The sequence below is a fragment of the Pelmatolapia mariae genome, linkage group LG4, assembly GCF_036321145.2.
Source record: "Pelmatolapia mariae isolate MD_Pm_ZW linkage group LG4, Pm_UMD_F_2, whole genome shotgun sequence".
In the NCBI taxonomy this organism is placed as follows: Eukaryota; Metazoa; Chordata; class Actinopteri; order Cichliformes; family Cichlidae; genus Pelmatolapia; species Pelmatolapia mariae.
The window spans coordinates 22,061,081-22,082,226 of record NC_086230.1 but is presented as its reverse complement, the minus strand read 5'-3'; the positions used below and the strand labels follow the sequence as shown (position 1 = coordinate 22,082,226).

General features: G+C 39.1%; 3 protein-coding genes across 3 annotated transcripts; 1 reads left to right on the top strand and 2 right to left on the bottom strand.

The window, feature by feature from the left end:
* On the bottom strand, nucleotides 1-3,421 carry syngr2a (synaptogyrin 2a). Its single transcript, XM_063470660.1, has 4 exons — nucleotides 3,249-3,421; nucleotides 1,566-1,803; nucleotides 1,312-1,445; nucleotides 1-1,238 (listed from the first exon to the last, which is right to left on the bottom strand). The coding sequence occupies exons 1-4, from the start codon at nucleotides 3,345-3,347 to the stop codon at nucleotides 1,035-1,037; spliced, it is 675 nt and encodes a 224-aa protein (XP_063326730.1). The 5' UTR covers nucleotides 3,348-3,421; the 3' UTR covers nucleotides 1-1,034.
* Nucleotides 3,422-6,260: 2,839 nt separating this feature from the next.
* LOC134625440 (transmembrane channel-like protein 6) lies at nucleotides 6,261-20,792 on the top strand. The gene is made up of 20 exons (XM_063470659.1): nucleotides 6,261-6,309; nucleotides 10,678-10,796; nucleotides 10,918-11,049; nucleotides 11,151-11,267; nucleotides 11,365-11,494; nucleotides 11,652-11,739; nucleotides 11,817-12,068; nucleotides 12,161-12,300; nucleotides 12,387-12,531; nucleotides 12,880-13,041; nucleotides 13,970-14,130; nucleotides 14,329-14,407; nucleotides 14,579-14,676; nucleotides 14,760-14,855; nucleotides 14,938-15,013; nucleotides 15,099-15,232; nucleotides 15,690-15,866; nucleotides 16,068-16,146; nucleotides 20,336-20,410; nucleotides 20,529-20,792. The coding sequence occupies exons 1-19, from the start codon at nucleotides 6,266-6,268 to the stop codon at nucleotides 20,387-20,389; spliced, it is 2,283 nt and encodes a 760-aa protein (XP_063326729.1). The 5' UTR covers nucleotides 6,261-6,265; the 3' UTR covers nucleotides 20,390-20,410; nucleotides 20,529-20,792.
* LOC134625670 (synaptogyrin-2-like) lies at nucleotides 7,016-8,474 on the bottom strand. The gene is made up of 5 exons (XM_063470926.1): nucleotides 8,454-8,474; nucleotides 7,525-7,762; nucleotides 7,242-7,375; nucleotides 7,108-7,159; nucleotides 7,016-7,020 (listed from the first exon to the last, which is right to left on the bottom strand). Exons 1-5 carry the CDS (start codon nucleotides 8,472-8,474, stop codon nucleotides 7,016-7,018), a joined length of 450 nt encoding a protein of 149 aa, XP_063326996.1.
* Nucleotides 20,793-21,146: the final 354 nt, after the last annotated feature.

The following is a 21,146-nucleotide window of genomic DNA, read 5'->3' as shown; positions in this document are numbered from 1 at the left end:
AACCTGTTTTTATTTGGCACACTCCGTCTGATACAGGATCACTGTGCAAAGGCACTTTCATGAGGAACATTTGCAAAGCGGTGACAAAGCAAAAGTGCAGAGGAGAAGAAAAAGCAAGAGGGAAAAAGTAATGTGATTCGATTTGATTGTCATGTACTTGGATTTAACAGTATTAAGAAAGAAAATAAATACCAAATTTGCCACAACGTCAAAGAATTGCTAAACCTATGGCTGAGACATTTATGGCATTGAATACTTTAAAAATCCTAAGCAAAGAATTCAACAGAAGAATCCAATACAAATCAATCAAAACACCTGTAAAAGCCAAACTATAAAAAGAAGTGAATGTGACAAATTAAAATGTCAAACAGAAACAAACTGAGTTTTTCAGTGCATGAAAGCCTATTTAGTGGTTGATTACTTAATAAAAAGACACAAACACGTGGCATTACAGTAGTTATAGACTTCCGATACTTCTGATCTACCAACTAATTGAATAATATGAGTTTGCAATGTGGTGAAAGAGCAGTATACTCAGCTGTATGTTTGAATTGCAGTTATTGAAGTAAACACTGAACAGTTACATATTCAGTAAAAATTTTCAATGCAAACCAGATTTCCTAAAGAATTACACTAAGTCTAACCTTTCTGATAATTAGTGCTTTGATATGAACAGCAGCAAACTGCACTCGCAATAGTAACTAAAGGAGGCACTGAAAAATCTGCAGCAGTTTTGGTACAAAGGCAACTCAGGCGTGGCCATGCTCTCTCTCTCTCATTCTTTTTTAACCAAGACAATCACCCGCTAGCAAATAAAAGAACATCTTTAGACTTTACCCGCTGTGAACAACACAGCAAAACTTCCACCATTGCAGGAAACTAAAAAGATATCAGTGCACCCAGAAAACCAAACGCGTTCAGCAGGAACAGAAGGGGAGTGCACAGAACGGTCCGGCTCTGTAAAACAAACAACTGGCACACATATTTAAAAAGAAAACTTCCTCATTTGATTCCTGCCTTTGAATCTTAGTCTTTCAATAAGATGGAGGCTGATACGCTCCTGGAGTCTCCTGGGTGTTGGAGAAAGGTGACTGCTGATAGCCAGAGGGCCCGCTGGTGCTGGAGTACGGGCTGCTCTGGTAAGGAGCATTGTGGTCATTGGCTGGGTCTCTGTAGTCCTGCTCGAATTCATTCACTCCTTGGCGATACCTTGCAAGTGCAAAGTAGGTCAAAAGGCTCTGTAGAGAGAACTTTGAATTAGTGCTCGGACAGCAAATTTAAAGCCAAGCGCGAACTCTTTGTCAGGCTCACCCAGGTGATGATCGAGAAGAAGGAGAAGGTAATGACACCTCGGGCAGCATCAAACACGACATGTATGTTTGTCGTCTTGGCCCACTGGTTCGTCAGGACGCAGAAGCAGATGAACCACAGGAACGTCCACGCCGCTGTCAGGTGTTCACAGGAGAGAAACATGTTTCATATGTTAACTTTAAGTCTCACTTCCTGATTTATGGCACAGTTCCTTCATTAAACTATGTGGTGAAAAAATGAAAACCAACTCTTACCAGAGAAGGCCAGATCGCTTATAACAATGTATTTTCGCTCTTTGGCATTGCTGATGTTCGGGAAGTAGGCATCTAGCATGAGGAACAAAACACAAGCCAAGAAGGCCAAGACTCCGACTCCCACCCCGTAACTGCAAGCACTGTCATTGTTGTTGAACATGCATTGGTTTTCAGCTTTTGTCTGCGTGTTGGTGTAGCCTTCGGCTGTGATGGTTGCAAAAACCACGATGGAGAATATCTGCAAAGACGGGACACAAAAAGGTCAAGGCCAAGTTTAAGCCATGCGGCTATGGAGTTTGCGTAATTACCATGACTCACATTACAAGAAAGCTTCTTTAATCAAAAAATAATATCTGTCAATCCAATCTAAACAAGTAAAACACCACCTTTTCAGCTATTCGTGACCCACATCCCCTTTTTCATAACACAGCTAACATGAAAAACATTACACAATTACGTGACACAAAATAAAAATACTACTTTTAAAAGGCAACTGAATCACCGAGTCACTGTTCACTGGAGCACACCTCTTCCGTTCTAGCTTCTTAATTTATGAAGACTTCATGCATTTTGTATGATTTTGAACAGGTTTTAAGCAGTCTTAGAAATACTCTACATGAAGACATCTGAAGAGAATATAAACTTATGGACAACTATTTGCCTGCAAAACCATGTTGGTTTTATTTATAACATTTGAACACTTAAACTTTCCTACAGAAGTTATTATAGTTTTGTATTCTTTTGAATTGTATTACATATTGACTTTTCTTTTTTTCTTTCGGTTTAGTTTCAGTTAGTTTCCAGACTCACTGCAGTTTACTTTATATTGTTTGAAAAGATTTTAGTTTAATATTTATAAATTTCAGTGCTAGTTTTAGCCTTTGTTTTGATTATTATTGTATGGAGGGCATATGTCAGAAGCGAGATTTAGGAAAAATCAGTGCAGGAACCTTTTGAACACAGTTGATTCATAGTTTTAGTTAAATAAAATGTCCTTGTTTTCTACCCGTCTTGTTCACAGATGTAGGTTTTCACTAATAGGCCCACTGAATTTAAATGCACTTACCAGAAAGCAAATACCGTAGCACAACTTTTACCTGTCTGTTTTCTGTTAGTATTGCTTTTTTTCTTGCAAAGCACTGTGAAGGTGTGCTTTAGTAACACTGCATACTTAAGCTTCCACTGCAGTGCCTACACATTAAGCATTTCCAATCACCTGACAACTGGAGTTGACTTGACAACAGATGACGGCGGAAGCTTCAATTTCTGACAATTATCTAAACTATAAAACTGCAAGAAAAAAGCAAACAACTCCTGTTGTTTTAACCTGTCTCCTGTCTCGTTTTTAAACCACGGGAACACAGAAACTTTAAATTAAAAGTCTGCAGATCGCTTATCATCATGTGGCAGTTAGTGTGGTGACACAGCACTGGTCAGTTGCTAGTTATTATTAGCTACCATCAACCAGAGCCAAAGAAACACCTTTTTTACACTATATTGAAAGCTCATTAAAATGTTTAAACGTGACACTCAGATAATGTCCCGTGTTGACCGCACAAAAAGCTAAAAAAACACATTTTTCACTAATTTGGTTGGGCGCTGGCAGCGCACATCTGTTAAGCTAAACTCGGTGCAGTGACAGCTGGCTAACTGTGATGCTAACGTTTCCGTGAAGTCACTCACCCAGCTCAGGAAGCGCAAAATAGTTTGAGGCTGTTTTAGAAAGTTCGCTAAATCAAAGGCGCCACCGGCCAAAGAGGCCCCGTAAGCACTGTTCTGCATTTTCCCCGTGAAGAAAACCCCGACAGTCAGACAGTTTAAGGACAAACTGACAAGTCTTCCTGTCACAACTGCAGCAGTTTCGATTTGTCAAAAAAACTTCCTCAAAACTTTTTTAACACCGCCCCTACGGCGATGCGTTCACGGGACTCCCGGAAGTTTAATTTTTCAACGCCGTGGGCCTTACGGAGGCCATGTTATTATGTAAACCTTGCTTTTACCGTGTTTGGTGTTCAAGGCCCCCTTCCCCACCCAGAACTGCTTTAATTCTTCATGGTGAAAAGATTTTAGTGCATATTGACATGATAGCATCACACAGTGGCTCCAGATTTGCAAGCTGCACATCCATCATGGATGAACCAATCATGTGAACGATTCGAACACATCCCAAAGGTGCTCGTTGAGCTAAGATCTAATGACTGTCGAGCACTGAATGTGAGGTAAGGAAACCAGTTCAAGATGTTTGTGACATTTACCTGTCAGAAGATGGTAGTCATAAAGGGATGGACATGGTCAGCAAGGTTATGGCATTTAAATGATGCTCAGTTGCTGCTAAGGGGCCCTAAATCTGCCAAAAAAATAAAATAAATAATAATATCCCCATACCATTACACCACCGGCAGTAGCCTATACCACTGATACAAGACAGGCTGGGTAGACGCTTTCATGTTCAGAAATCAAGACTCATCAGTCCAGGCAACAGCTGTCTCGTTTTCTTGAGCCTGTGTAAATTGTAGCCTCAGCTTCACGTTCTTAGCTGAGCTGACAGCATGCCAGTGGGGTCTTCTCCTACTGTAGCCCATCTATGCCAAGGTTCAAAGTGTTGCGTGCTCTTCTATATACCTTAGTTGTAACAAATGGTTATTTGAATAACTTTTGCCACAGATGAGCACAGACACTACCGGAGTAGTGTCTGTGCTCATCAAAAAAAAAAAAAAAAAAAATCCCTCATCAAAAAAAATCAAATAAATTTTTGCACAGCTGCATATCCGTTACATTTTTATGTGCTGATTTTTTTTTCATTTTGCACAAACACTCGTAATCAACAGATTTCTACTAAATTATCACTTCACACTGAGATGAAAAAAAGAAACTGTTTTGCAGAGAGGGCAGGATCAAGTGACCCTGAACCCTCCCTTAGTTCTGCTGCAATAGACCCCTTTTTACTCCTTATGCGTTTATGCACCTCTTTGCAATTAATCATTAGTTATTTTGATTGTTATATAAAAACAGACAGAAGACACCTGATTGTTGTGGGGTTCTCTCTGTTATTGTAGGTCTTTACCTTACAATATAAAGGCAATTGTTATGATTTGGTGGTATATAAATAAAACTGAATTGAACAAAAGGGGAATTATTTGAGCACCACCTGGAGTCTATCTGCCTATCAGCTCCAAGCAGCCTGGATATTCTTCTTTGGCATCAACAAACAGTGCTGGGGTCTCAAAAACTAATGCATTACAAATTATTTGTTATTCTTATTAAAAGTGATGCAGTGTGATAGAACCTCATCAGAGCACGTAACTACTCCTTTCAATACTTTCTCGTTATTCTGTAACATGACCTGAAACGGATCATCACATAATTACAAGTTAACAATATAAACGAGCCAAAGTGTGAAAACGGGTGTGGGTCACAATCAGCCCAGGTTTCGAGTGAGCTCATTGTGAAACCTCGCCCAACCCTATCGAAAAAAAAAAGGAACAGCTAACAGTATAATGCAGTTTTTTCCACGTTGCCATCATACTCCTGCGCTTTTGTGCCATCAGTTGACTGTAGTGCAAGTACACAAAGAGAAAAAGGCATGTTTGATTTTTATGTTTTATTCCTTTGCGCCTTTGTAACGGAAGTAATGACATCACTTTAATGTGGTTACTGAATTTAGTACAAGGATGCATTACATTATTACATCAGTGCTGTGTATTTATTGTCCTTCTGCGTTCAGTTCCTGAGGTGCTCATCTGATCTCTTCCTTTCGATAATTAGCTTATTTTTGCAAAGTTTGATTTATTTGTGTCCTATATTAAAGGACTGAAAGTATTGTGCTAGTCCCTCAAATTCACTACACCAGAGTGAGAACGGTCATTTCTAAAACAAGCACGGGGCTGGAAATAGCCATTTAACCATGAAGTAACCAATCATAATACTATTCACTCACCCACTCATAGGTGACCAAAAGGTCACGCACATTGAAACAAATTACAAAGCACAAACTATTTGCCAACAATGGCACAAAATAATTATACAAGAAACAATGACGTATCCTCTCAAATGCATGAAATACATTACAACAATACATTGGTTTTGCCTTTATTTCAAAAGCCAGTATATTTTTTCCTGCAACTCATTTAGCTTCCTAATATAATGTTGTAGTTTGTTATTATGACCACTGGAGGGTCAACCATAACTCAAAATGCTCATCGTATTCCTCCAGCTGTCTTGAATGCAAATACAAATGTTTCCAGTGGAAAAAAATGAATTAGACATATTTTCTATTATTGCTGTTGTTATTGTGTTACAGTTATTCATTTACTTTGTCCCCATACAAAGAATGGTCATGAAATGTTATAGCAAACAACTGACAGGAAACATTTATGTCTTTAAAGAGTCAAGAAAGACTAACCTAACCTCCTCCTCTTTGCTCTTTATTCATATTCAAATGATTAAAGAAAAAAAAAAAGAGAGATTGTAAATGAGGAAGTTGTTAATACCCCAGCGACTATGATAAAGGTTGTGGGCAGGATGTCACAAGTAGCAAAGCAACACTGTGAGGTTATCAGAGAAGTGGCTAGACAGTGTGACAAAATAAAGCATCATACTCATTTGCAGATAGTTTATTTTCAGAAGTGTTACACAGCACTGCTCCACTACACAGCAGACTTGGACGTCGTGTTTGAGATAAATGGTGATCATCAAAAACCATGGATTACAATGTCAACATTTGTGAAACAGATATCGACTACGAGTAAGTCTCTTTTAAATATTTTTCTGTGAAGTAAGTAAGTAATAAAGTTGTATTTCTATAGCACCTTTCCAGGCAAAATTACAAGGTGCTTCACTTCAGATAAAAATAGCAAAATGGGGGAATTGACAATGAGACACAATAACATGCTACCTAAACGCTAGTTTGCAGTTTATTAATTTGGTTTGTCAGAGAAAAGACATAATGAAGCTGTTACCACAAATCAACATTTATTAGATTGGGGTATTTCCTGTAAACATGTTATTTATACATTAGTTTGCCTATAAAAACACATAATTCACATGTTCAAGGCCTGGGATAATAGGTGATGCGTTTAATGCCAGAGGAGTGTCGAGTGTCTGTTTTAACCATGACTAACGAGGAACACACATTTTCTGTAGTACAATTTAAAAATGTCTCGTTACACAGCTGATACAAACGACGCATACGAGCCTGAGGAGCAGAGCTTTTTCTAATCCGAACATTTTTTAAATAATCACATGGAAAGTCTTTTACAGACGTAGCTTCTCATTGGTTGAAAATGGTTGAAGTAAACTGTAAGTAAACAACAAACACAGACAGGCTACTTTTGTTTTACTTTTAGTAGCCTACAAGTCCAATCTGTTTGGCTGCTGAAAGTCAGTCTCAAAGTTAATATTTGCTGCCTCGAATCCAAATGTCACCTGTGTGGGGTTTGAACAATCAAAGTCTATGCTGTACAGAGGCACCGTGGGAGAGAGAACATCTATTCAGAATTTCCATTTCCAATGATTCTGGAAAATAAAGCAGTCAGCCACTCACAGGTGTTCAGGTTTACATTATACCTTCCATATGCAACGTACGCCAAAACAGCCTGTTGAGAGAAATTTGAATTAGTACATTAATTGTTCGCACAAGAGATTCCAAACCAACTGTGAGCTGTACGTCAGACATACCCAGGTGATGATTGAGAAGAAGGAGAAAGCAATGGCAGCTCGGGCAGCATCGGCCATGACATATTCGGAGTTAGTTCTGGTCCACTGGTTGAGCAAGACACAGAAGCAGATGAACCACAGGAAGGTCATAGCCGCTGTCAGGTGATTCAAAGCAGAGAAACAAATTCAGTGGAAAAGATTAGAGCTGGTGACAGCTTCAAGATATAACAGGCTGCACTTCCTTCTTTTGCACTCTTTTGTTCCTTTAATGAACTATATGGCATAGCAGTTAAAGCTGACTTACTGGAGAAGGCCAGATCTCCTTTGACAATGCGATTTTTTGCTGTGGCACTAGAGATCTTTGAAATGATGACGTCCAGGATGGGGAACACAACACAAGCCACAAAGGCCAGGACTCCAACTCCCACCGCATAGCTGCATGCGCATTCATTGTTGTTAAACATGCAGGTGCCATTTACTTTACTCGTGGGGCTATAGTAGCCTTGGTCTGAGATGGTTCCAAAAACCACAATGGCGAATACCTGCAAAGTGGAGACACTCAGGGTTCAGTCCCGGGTGAGGTAGTAAACACTGCAAGATCATGACATTGCAAGAAAGCAGTCTAAAAAAAGAAAACAAAATAGATAAGCCTTTCTGAAGAAGAAGTAGAGCTCTATCAACATCAACTTGCTTGCCTACACAGAATGTCAAACATAAAATAAACATGTTTGACATGTTTCAGGAAAAAAGATATTCACATAGTCCTGTAGGTGGGGCACTGCTCTGGACTACAGATTGGTGATTGCAGAGAGAAATCAAACTACTAAGCTTCCACCTGTTCGACCTCCTCCTGCTGCAGCCACGGCAAATACTAAATATATATATATGAATATAAATACTTTAAAGCATTGACTTCCTTGTTTGTGATAGTGTTGATTTGCATCTTTTTCTAAGTTAATTTTATTTAGTCATTTAGTTACGCTTACTATTGTATGATCAAGAGAAGGTGCTGCTTAAAATTCTGTGCTATAAAAAAAGGAAGCGCGCCTTCTCTGACTTTTAAATGTAAATTTCAACCACAGGAGCAAATAAACTTTAAAGCCTTTAAGACACGTCACTCATCATCAGGTGGCAGTGTGGTGACACAGTGATCAGGGTTATTTGCTACTATCAGTCGTTGCCACCAAAATGCATAGTTTACATTTAATTTACAGTTAATTAAAATGTTTAAACCTGTCTACACTGGGTGTTCATGCCTCATGTAGACAGGTTTAAGCACATATATCTAAAAACCTGCATTAGTCACTACTTTGCAGTGAGTAATGTGGCTGGCTAACCCTGATACTAATATAATTTCACTCACCCCGCACAGGGCGCGCAAAACAGTCTGTTTTATAAATCTCCTCCAATCAAAAGAATCATTATCCAATGAGGATAGATTGCCAGTGTTTTCCATTTTACTCCACAAAAATTGCCTATCAGACAGTTTTAAGTTAAAAAGAAAAGCCTTCCTATTACAGTTGGGTACTTTCGATTTGTTGAAAAATCTTCCTGAAAACCACCTCGTAGGTGCCGTGGAAACTGGCCTTACAACATGTTATGCATTAGTGTGAAAAAAAGAACAGGTTAATCTCGTTTGCAATGCATCTGCCAAGTGGATGAAAAGTTTTGAAAATGATGAACACGACGCGCACACGCATGGGGAGATGCCAGGCTATAACTGACAGTGTTTCCACTGTGTTTTTATTCTTTTTTTATCCACATCTGCTTTTACTGCATTGTTGTGCTTAAAAATGAAGCCATTGCCAATCACAGGTTTTCCAGATTGCAGTATCGCATAAAGCTCTCCAGAGAGTAGTGCGGTGCTCTGAACGGATAATTGGAGGTGAGCTTCCCTCCCTCCAAGACATCTACAGGAAGCGGTGCCTGAGGAAAGCGGGGAGGATCATCAAGGACTCCAGTCACCCCAGCCATAAACTGTTCAGACTACTTCCATCGGGAAGGAGGTTCTGCAGCATCCGGTCCCGTACCAGCAGACTGAGAGACAGCTTTTTCCATCAGGCCATCAGACTGCTGAACACTTCATAGACACCTCACCTTCACTACTGGAACTTCAACATTATGCACTCCATACTGTATATAAATACCACTTGTTTTGCACATGTCCAACTACCAACCTCTGTATATTTTATATATTTTATTTTATTGTTTACTCTATTTAATTTGAAAAAATATGTATACACACACACACACACACACACACACACACACACACACACACACACACACACACACACACACACACACACACACACACACCCACACACACTCTCTCTCTCTCTCTCACACACACACACACACACACACACACACACACACGTAGAAAAACATATTTAGTATACACATCCAGTAATGCATATACTCTTATATATTGTACATATATTTATTACTCTCAGATCTAGCCATTCTTATATTTTGCTTGTTTTACGTTATTGTATTTTTGCACAACTCTGTTGCTTGTGAAGCTCGCACACAAGAATTTCACTCGCATGTACTGTACCAGTGTACCTGCACATGTGATGTGACAATAAAAGTGATTTGATTTGAATCAAAACCTGACGACACTTTTCTGTGTTCATAATTCCATAAATTCTGGCAAAATGGCCAACACATAAAATGTAACCTATGGTCGAGCCGCCACTGTGTTTTAGAACTATAAACACTCATATCTGCACCTCTGTCGTTATGTCTTCCGTACATGTTAACCATGATTTGAACCAAAAACTTTCCAATCTGGGTTCATCGCTCCATCAGACCTGCTGCCACTGATTTTCACTCCACTTCTCGTGTAACTTGGCATATCTCAGACAGACACTGAAAACATTTCTGATGAGGTTTCAGTGAATAGAAGATGGATTGAATAAAGTTTAAAATGCATCTTTTAGGTCCTGTTTTTGGTCTTACTTGGAATTTTTTTCTATTTTTAAGGATTTTCAGATCCTGTCCATTTGCTGTATATATTATTTCCTTTTCCTTTTTACGCCTGCCGCTTCTTCTTTTGTGGTCCACTTGTTCAATTTCCTCAAATTTTGTAAGGACTCACTGACCAACATGCAAAGATATGCCAAGTTTTCAGCTAATAGCTGTTTGAGCTAAAATATACAAGAGCCTAAAGATACAATTTGAAATTGGTTGTTTTCTGAGTTGTCTTTTAATGGTAGACATAACGCTGTTTCCTCACTTGACTTAGGGACCATGCATAAATGATGCAAAGTTAATAGTTAGGCGGCGTAACAGATGAAAAAAGCATTCCCCTGAAAATAAGTGAAAAAGCAGCCAGTGTACAAAGAAAAACTCCAAAAGCTATTCATATAAAACAACATGCGCTATAAGTCCTCTTCATGTTGGTCGAAGGTTTTGGGGACTTTTGGTCATTATTCTCTTTACTCCCTTGTAGGAATCTGGCAGATGGAGAACCAGCTCAGGATTTCTCCTTCAATCCCATCAATGAGCCAGAAACCAGCACCCAAAATTGCCCTGAAATACTGGAGATGGAAGTCTTTAAAGAATGCACAGGTACAATGACTCAGTGTTTGCTGTTTACACCCCAGCGAAATGTTTGAATCCAATTTCTATCTGTAGTTTTATTTTTGATGTCTACAGATTATAAAAACCTATAAAACCTATCATTTCGTAGATGTACAGTCAAACAGAAGCAGTTACACGAGTGACGAATCACTCGACAGAGAAGAGATCAGCCATCTGCAGAGACACGGCTGGTCGGCTGCAACGGTAAAGGTGCTCGCCTCGATGCCTAGTCGCACTGCAGGTGAGGGGAAAATCTCTCCATGCTGTCTAAATGTTTGCTAGGATTTATTCACACGTGTTAACTACAACATTTGTTCAAAACGAAATTCCTCATCCACACAGAATTAAATAAATCCCGGCGAGTGCGATATCAGGCCTCATCCCATGAATCTCCTCACCTCTCCAGACCAGTCCAGGGTGCCTCTGTTCTGGCAGAGGTGGAAGAAATCAACACTGAAGGTGCCATTTGCTATTTTTCTGACAAGCGTTAACAAGTGTTTTTGTTCTACTTTTAACCCTCTCACTATAGTGAGATCTGACCTCTCTTATTTCACAGGTTTCAACTTTTGCACCGCTGAAAATAATATGGACCAGCTGGTGTCCAGCCTCCAAGGCCTCTCAGTGAGTGAAGGCACCCGCAAGCTGCGAGCAATGCCACTTAGCTTGGCAGATAAGATCGAAATCAGGTATGTGAGACACAAACCACTGGCGTGACCAGAGGAGTCGTGCAATGGAAATCACGATCAGTACCAATACTTCACGTCATCTTCAAGAATCTTAGAATCTATTTGGATGGAGTCTCACCATTTTTGACAATTATTCCATCTCCCTATCTTCTTCTAGAAAAGTTGCTTTCAGTTTAAAAACTGAAAGTTCATTCATCGGCAGAAATATACCCTGCTACACTCATCTAAGCATGTACATTTCAATGGTAAGTGCAAACAGCGTACACAGTGATAAGATTTCGCCATGTGTGTAGGCGACACGCTCATGTTCCTTTCCCCTCAGACTTGGCGCCACTGCCTCTTTAGCTGCCTGCCCGTCTTCAGTTCGTTCAAATTGTGGCATTCAGCCTTGAAGACACTGAGCGGACGTTACGGAACCGGTGTGCTGTCCTACTTCCTTTTTCTGAGAACACTCCTGTTCCTTAACCTTCTCCTCTTTGTCATCACTGGCTTGTTCTTAATCATCCCACAAGCCATCAACCCTCCTCGTAGTTCTAAAGCAGACTTCAGTGGTATTGAGCTTCTCACGGGCACGGTGAGATGCCTGTACATCATATCCCAGCTGTATTTACAAGCTTATTTCAGCGACAAAGAAACCAGAGCTATCTTTAATGTTTTCTTTCACAGGGCTACTTTTCTGACAGCTTGATGTTTTACGGCTATTACTCTAATGGAACGTTACATGGAGACCAATACCGAATGCCAGCAGCCTATTTCTTTACCATTGGCTTCACCCTCTTCATTATCTGCATCATCCTTGTGTACAGGTTGAACTCTAACTCAATTACGTATGCTTTAATTCAATTTTTGTTGTGTCTTTTTTAGTTATACTGTTTGTTTGTTTTATTGACAGGTTGTCCAAATCCTTCGGAAAAAACTTTCAAGTCCTCAAATCTAACGAGAATCTGGCTGTGAAAGTTTTTTCTTGCTGGGACTTTAAAGTGAGCAAGAAGATATCTGTCAGACTCCAGTCTGAGAAAATCAGCACTCAGCTCAAAGTATGACCTTATATGAATACTCACTGAAGCGTGAAACTTTTCTTTTGGTTCTTGTTTTGTTGAAATTATTTTTAAAATAGACCAAACAAACCAAGTTATTTAAAAGGGGTTTCTTTACACTGAATGTTTTCTTGATGATTCTTAGCAACAAGTATTTCAGTCTTTGTCAGTTTGACATCACACATAGTAGTGTTTGTGGTTATCGTTTGCTCACAGGAACCTGATCACATGTTCACGTGTTATGTCACCCTCGGGGCCATGTTCTTAGTTTAAAAAAGATGTTAAATGTCTGTTTTAGAAGCATCCTATTTGAAAGGCTTAGTTTACAAAAGGGTGCTTTTCCAACAGGAGCAGCTGTCTGAGATGATCAAGGGAGAAGACAAAAAGACCTGCATGCAACAACTTCGCCGCCTTATTGTTCATCTGTTGGCGTGGACCGCATGCTTAATAAGCATTTTCTTGGGCACCATAGGAGTGCACTACCTGTCAGAAAAAAAACTCGACTTCAAGGTACCCATTGTTGGGAAAAGGAAATGGTAGTATTCATGCACAGTCAAGCACCACTCTAAGTATGTACATTTTCATTCCCCACCCACTGTGGTGAGCTACTTCTTGTTTTCTTTCCTGCTAGACCTTTTGATATCCCCAACGCACACACACACACACACACACAAACCCCCCCAAAAACTGACAGGTGAGATACTGGTGATTCAAAGCTTTTCTGTGCAAGGACAAATAATAATAGAAATAACAGGAATAATATAGAAGTAATAAACTTTTGTGTTATCATCTCATGACCCACAAGGCTCAAGATGGTCCAGAACACCTGCATATACAGTGCGGTGAAAAAGTACTTGCCCTCTTCCTTATTTCGTAGATTTTTGCATATTGCACACGTTTCAGGCCTTCAAAGTAAATGCAACATGCAGTTTTTACATTATTTCATTTATTAGGGGAAAAAAGCTGCCAAAACCTACCTGACAATGTGTGAAAAAGTAATTGCCCCTAAACCTAACAGCTGATCGTATCACCCTTGGCTCAGCTTTCTAAAACATTGTGTTCATCACAGTTAATTCACGATTTAACAAGAGAGGGCAACTACTTTTTCACAGCACTGTACATACTCAAAGCGGTGTCGCCAATTTCACTCTTCTCTTTCTGAATAAGTCTAAAGACAATTCTTTAGTAATAAATCAGAATCAGTCAACGTTAGAGAACTGCAGATTGACTTCCAATATAACCTGGATACGTCCCCATGATGTCAAACACAACTGCAGGTAGATGGTGTGAGAGGATTACTGATACTATATCAATACTTTATTTTTAAATATCATGGTTGTCAAGACGATCCTATTTCAGTTGCATATAATGTTTAAGTGAAACTTCCTTTCCTGTTTTGATTATAACTTGTCGGTCTGCATTTTTCATTGGGATTTAGACCATTTTAAAAGCCCACAATCTGCCCAAAGAGACTGAGTTGCTGGTCTTGTCAGCAGTGGTGTCGGGCATTAACCTGCTACTCCCTGGCTTCTTCAACTTATGCGTTTGGGCAGAGAAATATGAATCACCTGGCACACGTGTCTATGTCTCTGTCTTCAGGTAAGCGAAAAAAAAAAAAGGAAAACACGCAAAAGAAGTTTTCAAATGAATAACATAGTGCTCATTTAACCATAGTTCAGAATGATGTAAAATTATTATTTACTGATAGTGATAACATTTACAATGTCTTTGATATGTGATTTGATTTTTATAAAGTTTAAATATTTATAATAAAGTATTTGATCATTTATTTTTCAGGAACCTGCTGTTGAAGGTCAGTGTTATTGGAGTTCTATGTTATCACTGGCTGGAGAGCATTCCAGCGAAACGTCTGGAGGTTAGTAACATCCTCATGCTCTTACATGATTCAGCACTCAGTTACTGTATGCAATTGTTTGTATTCCTTAAAGAAAGCTTTTTGGACACAGATGTTTAACACATGCGAAATTATAGCTACAGTTTTGGAATCTGAAAGCATTTATCATCCACATTTTTATATTTTTTTCAGTGTTGGGAGAGTTTAGTTGGCCAAGAACTGTACCGGCTCCTTGTGATGGACTTCATCGTTACAGTGCTTTACACTTTTTTGGGAGAGTTCCTATGGAGGCAAGTTGGTTTACCAGTTAGAGCCAAATCAGGTGATTGGTTTTACTTCTGTTTTAAGCCAAAACCTAATTCTTCCCCTCTAGGGTCTTTTCCCAGACAATCCTGCAAAAGAAAAGAAAGCCAGTGTTCGACATTGCTCGTAACGTGTTGGAGCTCATATATGGGCAAACTCTTACATGGTGATTATTCAGTAAAAACACAGCTTTAATATCAGCGTTAAAAAGGAAAATCAGTGGTCATGTGTTGCTTTTGTTCTTGTAGGATCGGAGTTCTGTTTGCACCACTTCTTCCTGGAGTCCAACTCATAAAACTGATTGTGTTGTTTTACATGAAGAAGGTTGGTAGAGTGTGTATGCAGTGGGGCTGTAGTACCGTATGCCAAGACTGCATTGCAAACATGATTCTTCCTCTTTGTTTTCCAGAGAAGTCTCATTCTCAACTGTCAGGCCTCGAGAAAGCCCTGGAGGGCCACTCAAATGACAACGCTGTTCATTTGCATACTGTGGTTCCCCTCATTTCTTGGCACTGTCGTGACTATCATTTATACAGTATGGACGTAAGTATAACAATCTTCTTGGAATGCACATAAGCATTTTCATGCTTATAGCGTGAAAATGCTTGTGAGTGTTTCAAAACCACAAACACACAGCTCGCTAAAAACAAACCTTAAGTAAAACAACAACCTCTTAAGTACAAACTAAAACTACAACTGGAATATTTTTACCCTGATGGTAAATGGCAAGACAATGACTTTACAAACTCATCAACTGATTCAGAGTAAACAAAAAAAACAAACAAACCACGAGACATAAAGGATCAGGCTAAAAAAAGATGACAGTGAAAGGGAGAGCTTAAAGCCTGAAGAAGTGATGAGTTGTTACATTACAATGTGTGTGTATATATATATATATATATATATATATATATATATATATATATATATATATATATATATATATATATATATATGTATATATTGTATCCCCTTAAATGCATCTGCCTGTCATGCACAGAATCAAACCCTCGGAAAACTGCGGCCCTTTCAGGAGTCTCACAACAATGTTTGAGGGAGGGCAGATGTCGACCAGGCACCTGGAGGATGCTCATCCAATCCTGAAGTGGCTCAGCTGGGTCTACGACTGTTTGGTAGAGAATCCAGTGTTTCTATTCCTCGCCAGTGGAGTCTTTCTGTGAGTGGTAATGATTACGCTCCTGTTTCTGCTATGTATTTCATTTCATTAATTAGCAAGTCAGTGTTGTTTGTTGGTAGCAATTCGTAGCAGCAAGCATCTCCTCCATTGAAACATTTAACGTTCATGACCTACAGAAACAGTTTTACGCTCTTAAAATTTTGAAATGATCCATTGCTATTTTTGCTTTTGTTTTTGCAGAATGGTGATATACTTTCAGGCTCAAGTTGTTGATGGCCAGAGGAAAATCATCAGCCGGTTAGAAAAGCAGATTGAAAATGTATGCATAAGTTTGTCTATGTTAGCGGCATTTATGAGTTTAAGATAGTCCAATTCAATTCAATTCAATTCAATTTTATTTATATAGCGCCAAATCACAACAAAAGTTGCCTCAAAGCGCTTCATAGATACAGAGAAAAACCCAACAATCATATGACCCCCTATGAGCAAGCACTTTGGCGACAGTGGGAAGGAAAAACTCCCTTTTAACAGGAAGAAACCTCCGGCAGAACCAGGCTCAGGGAGGGGCGGCCATCTGCTGCAACCGGTTGGGGTGAGAGAAGGAAGACAGGATAAAGACATTCTGTGGAAGAGAGACAGAGATTAATAACAGATATGATTCAGTGCAGAGAGGTCTATTAACACATAGGGTCACCTGGTCCAGCCCTAACTATATGCTTTAGCAAAAAGGAAAGTTTTAAGCCTAATCTTAAAAGTAGAGATAGTGTCTGTCTCCCGAATCCAAACTGGAAGCTGGTTCCACAGAAGAGGGGCCTGAAAACCGAGGGCTCTCCCTCCCATTCTACTTTTAAATACTCTAGGAACAACAAGTAGGCCTGCAGTGCGAGAGCGAAGTGCTCTAATAGGGTGATATGGTACTACAAGGTCATTAAGATAAGATGGGGCCTGATTATTTAAGACCTTGTATGTGAGGAGCAGGATTTTGAATTCAATTCTGGATTGAACAGGAAGCCAATGAAGGGAAGCCAATACTAGAGAAATATGCTCTCTCTTTCTAGTCCCTGTCAGTACTCTTGCTGCAGCATTTTGGATTAGCTGAAGGCTTTTCAGGGAGTTTTTAGGACATCCTCATAATAGTGAATTACAGTAGTCCAGCCTGGAAGCAATAAATGCATGAACTAGTTTTTTAGTGTCACTAAGAGACAGGATATTTCTAACTTTAGAGATGTTGCGCAAATGGAAGAAAGCAGTCTTACATATTTGTTTAATATGTGAGTTGAAGGACATATCCTGGTCAAAAATGACTCCAAGGTTCCTCACAGTGTTACTGGAGGCCAAGGTAATGCCATCCAGAGTAAAAATCTGGTTAGATATCATATTTCTAAGATTTTCAGGGCTGAGTACAATAACCTCAGTTTTATCTGAATTAAGAAGCAGAAAGTTAGCGACCATCCAGGTCTTTATGTCTTTAAGACATTCCTGCAGTTAGTCCAGCGCTAACACTTGAACCATGTTAAGGCTGACACTGATGGCGTACTATTAAAATGTACAAGTAGCATTTGAACCACTTTTAGCATTTCCCCTGATGATGGCAACGGAGAAAAAAAGGCATCACTAAAGATGTGAAAATTCCTTTTTGACAGAAATGACAAAAACAAATTCAGCATCCTAGTTTGAATTCATCATCTGAGTACATATGGTTTTGTTAAAATTCTTCTTTCGTCTCTTCCCTCCTGGTTTTCAATTCTTCCTCCTGTCTTTTTGTCTGTGACATCATCTCTAACGCTTACAGCCTACAGTCTCTTCTTCACCTCTCTTTTATACTGTCCTTTGCTTTGGATGGTTGACCCAGGTATTTAAACTCATCCATCTTCAGTACTTCTACTCCCCTCATCTTCACCTTTCCACCTGCTTCCGTCTCATTCATACACATATACTCTGTCTTACTTGTACTGACTTTCCTTTCTCTTCTCTCCAATGCATGCCTCCACATTTCCACTCTCTTTTGCTCCCGCTTTACTGACACCCAATAATTTGGACATTTAATACACGCTTTAATTTTTTTCCTGTCTTGATCATTGTAACTGACTTTTCATGTGCTTTTTATAATACCGCTTCATGGTGATCTGAACAGACAAAAGAGCTTCCAGTGCTACTGAAAGGGCTTGCTACAAGCGTTCAAAGATCTGTGAAACATAGTCCAAAACATTAGTTTTATTGGATTGTGCAGAGGTTGTTATTTAAATAGTTTTAAAAGACCCCTGCACTGAATAACCAAAAACAACTTCAGCTGGGATAAGACACAGGGATCCTTGTTTAGTTTCCCGTATTGCACATACCATTAGTGGAACTCCTTCATCCCAGTCATTACCAGTAGCCAAACAGCACTTCTGCAGCATAGATTTAATAGTCTGGTGCCACCTTTCCAGAGCTCCCTAAGACTCAGGATGGCAGGCACTAGAGACCACATGTTTAACTACTAAGAGTCTGCATGACCTAGTTAAAGAGCACTCAAAAAAATCTGTTGTTGGATGAACACAATTTAATCATGGCACCTATTTCCACGTGATTTAACCAAGTACAATAACCCATTTTTGATCATGTCAAACCAACACATTTGGCATTTGGTGGTTTAATATAATCAGATTACGTTGGATCAACATAGCATACTTACATTGAGTTGAAGTGATTTATTTAAGTATGTAGAATAAAATTTGTTTTAATTCATTCTACACAAGTTAAAAACTTTAGGAAAACGCAAAGAAATCTTGTTGTTTGAATAACTAGTTTGTCAAGCAAGGCAATTACTGCTAGTCTTGCTTAATGAACCAATACAGGGGTTGATGATTTTATAGAGACAAACAACCATTTACACTTATATTCATTGGTAATTTAGAATCACCAATTAACCTAACTCTATTTACACACAGCAAACTAGCCAGATTGTGGATTTGAACCCAGGTCCTTCTTGCTGTGAGGCAACAGCACTAACCATCACACCACCAAGCTGTCAATCCAAGCTTAACAAACTAGGAAAGCTATGATTTCAAGGCTTGATGCAGCATTTTCTGTACATTTTTGTCCTTGACAGGTTAAACCGCAATAAATAGCAATAGCATACACGTGGTGTGGGTGTAGTTGTCTGCCTCTTAAAACACCAGCGATTTTCCTGCAGTTTGACATCTAATGTGATTTTCGTGAGTCCAGGCAACTAAACACTTTTACTAGATTGTATCATGTCATCTCAACAAGAACAAATTAAGTTGCTGAATTTCATGCAGATGCTACATGATTTAATTACGTTCACCATAGAAACATGAAATTATTTAGCTCAAATTACAAGTTTGAATCTTGTACATGTAACAACCACCCAATTTCATCTTTTTGAGTGAGTTTTGATAGAAAATTTATGCCTTTGTCTGTCTGAACTACTTTGGACTTTGGGAGGCCAAAGATGGTAAAAAAGCCTGACTCACTCAAGGGCAACAAATCAGTGACTATCAGTGACCGAGATCTACCAGTATCCCTCAGGACTTTTATAGTTTGCTCAACCTCTGGTTTGCTTGTTAAAGATAAAGATCCCTGAAAGACAAATTGTTCAAAACATGGATCAGGCTCTGGGTTTGAATTGTTTTAATTAACCCCACCCCGGCTCCAACTCCCAAAGTTCAAACTCTGTCTGATGGTTTGGGCTTTATCCTGAGCCTCCAACTGTAATCCTGCTAAACATTCCTTGAGAAATGCTTCTTCCTTTATTCCAGGAAGTGAAAAGAACTAATTGAACTAGGTCAAGTGGTTATTTTTGCAATTTTGGGTGTGTCTCGATAGCAGCCAATTCCCCATCATCCACTGGCAGAGCAAATTTTGCTTGTGTAGATCTATTAGGTGAAACTGGAGGACAAGATGAACCGAGCCCACAAGCTTGTTTGAGACCACATTTCTCAAATCTCTCATAAGCATTTGCTTGCTCACATTTAATTCAAAGTGTTATGCTATGGACAACAAATCATCTTTTCTACACAAATACAGTTCCGTCCATGAAGGTTCCTTCAGAAACTTAAGTCTGAAGCAACAGCTGCCATACTCAGCCCTGTTAACAGTCACCAAAAACATAAGCGTCATAACTTTCACTATCTAGTGTTTGGTTGAGAACAGGACAAATCCGTCAGAGTTAACAACCAACATCAAGCTAGCCACAAACATAAACCTATCAAAAAGGCCCGACATGGGGAGGCTCCTGCCTACCCAGCAGAGCTTATAACAGCAGTCAGCTTCTCTGATCATCGGTTTATAGTTCCACACTATTTATAACCAGAGGTGACCACGCTTTTCACGTAGTAGCTCTAAAACTTTGAAACAGCCTTCCTCAGCTCATCTGGTTGGCTCACTCAGTATTTTATTACAGTTTTTAATTTATTTAATCAATTTATTTTTTAATAACTGCTGAAATAAAATTTTTGTCATTATTAATGTAAATGCATTGTGTTTTGTTTTAATGCCGTTCACAGGAGGGTAAGGACAAAACGTTCCTCATTGCCAAATTACAGGATTTATGCAAATAATCATCCCACTTCCCCTCAAGGGTGAGTATTCTCAATACTGCATATCTTCACTGAGGCTACATAATTTTTGTTTTGTTTTGTTTTTTTTGCTTTACACTGGTGTTTCAAGTCAAAAGATGAACTTTCTTTTCTTCCCCAGACTCTGTCTGAACACACTGTGAACAAAGTACACTCTCTCACTACACATCTCTCACTACACGGCAGCTTGGCTCACTGAGAAGTATTTCGGCTTCGATATTATCTCAAAACTGAGTTGATTGTCCAGATAAACAGGAACGTCTAAAACATGCTACAAACATGAGCAAAATAAAAGTAAAACCAGTAACCGTGAGGTTTGCTATTTTTAAATATATTCCATGTTAATCTTGGTCATCTCTGAAAACTGAATCACTGACCGTTGGCACCTCAGCAGGATTATTAATCTTTATTTATAGGCTTTTATTGTCACAGTGTACAATGACCTTCAATGTATTTTATGACAAGACAAAATAAAATTTCTTCTTTGTTTTTGTCCCTGTTGTTTCTTTTATCTGATCGGCTCAAACATGGCAAGGATTCCTCAAAATTAGTCAGTCATCAGCTCATGGTTACCTATGAAGCCATGAATACCTTCACAGCAGAGTTCTTAAGAACGCATATCACGTGACATTGTTTAACCGGTAAAATATGCAGAAGTGCAAAAGAAAAAGTAAAGTGGGGTCCTGTTGGATATGTTGTCAGTGAAGAATGATGTTTGCTTGACTGTAAAACCTTTTGA

What these genes read in the sequence shown, in the direction of transcription:
- syngr2a (XM_063470660.1), bottom strand. Translation starts at nt 3,347, where the DNA reads ATGCAGAACAGTGCTTACGGGGCCTCTTTGGCCGGTGGCGCCTTTGAT. An exon ending in AAGCGATCTGGCCTTCTCTG is followed by an intron (nt 1,446 to 1,565) that starts GTAAGAGTTGGT and finishes AACACCTGACAG; the next exon opens with CGGCGTGGACGTTCCTGTGG. An exon ending in TCTTCTCGATCATCACCTGG is followed by an intron (nt 1,239 to 1,311) that starts GTGAGCCTGACA and finishes TTCTCTCTACAG; the next exon opens with AGCCTTTTGACCTACTTTGC.
- LOC134625670 (XM_063470926.1), bottom strand. Translation starts at nt 8,474, where the DNA reads ATGAACACCCAGTGTAGACAG. An exon ending in TGAACACCCAGTGTAGACAG is followed by an intron (nt 7,763 to 8,453) that starts GTTTAAACATTT and finishes TCCACTTTGCAG; the next exon opens with GTATTCGCCATTGTGGTTTT. An exon ending in AGGAGATCTGGCCTTCTCCA is followed by an intron (nt 7,376 to 7,524) that starts GTAAGTCAGCTT and finishes ATCACCTGACAG; the next exon opens with CGGCTATGACCTTCCTGTGG.
- LOC134625440 (XM_063470659.1), top strand. Translation starts at nt 6,266, where the DNA reads ATGGATTACAATGTCAACATTTGTGAAACAGATATCGACTACGA. An exon ending in TTGAGCTTCTCACGGGCACG is followed by an intron (nt 12,069 to 12,160) that starts GTGAGATGCCTG and finishes TTTCTTTCACAG; the next exon opens with GGCTACTTTTCTGACAGCTT. An exon ending in TAGAAAAGCAGATTGAAAAT is followed by an intron (nt 16,147 to 20,335) that starts GTATGCATAAGT and finishes TGCCGTTCACAG; the next exon opens with GAGGGTAAGGACAAAACGTT.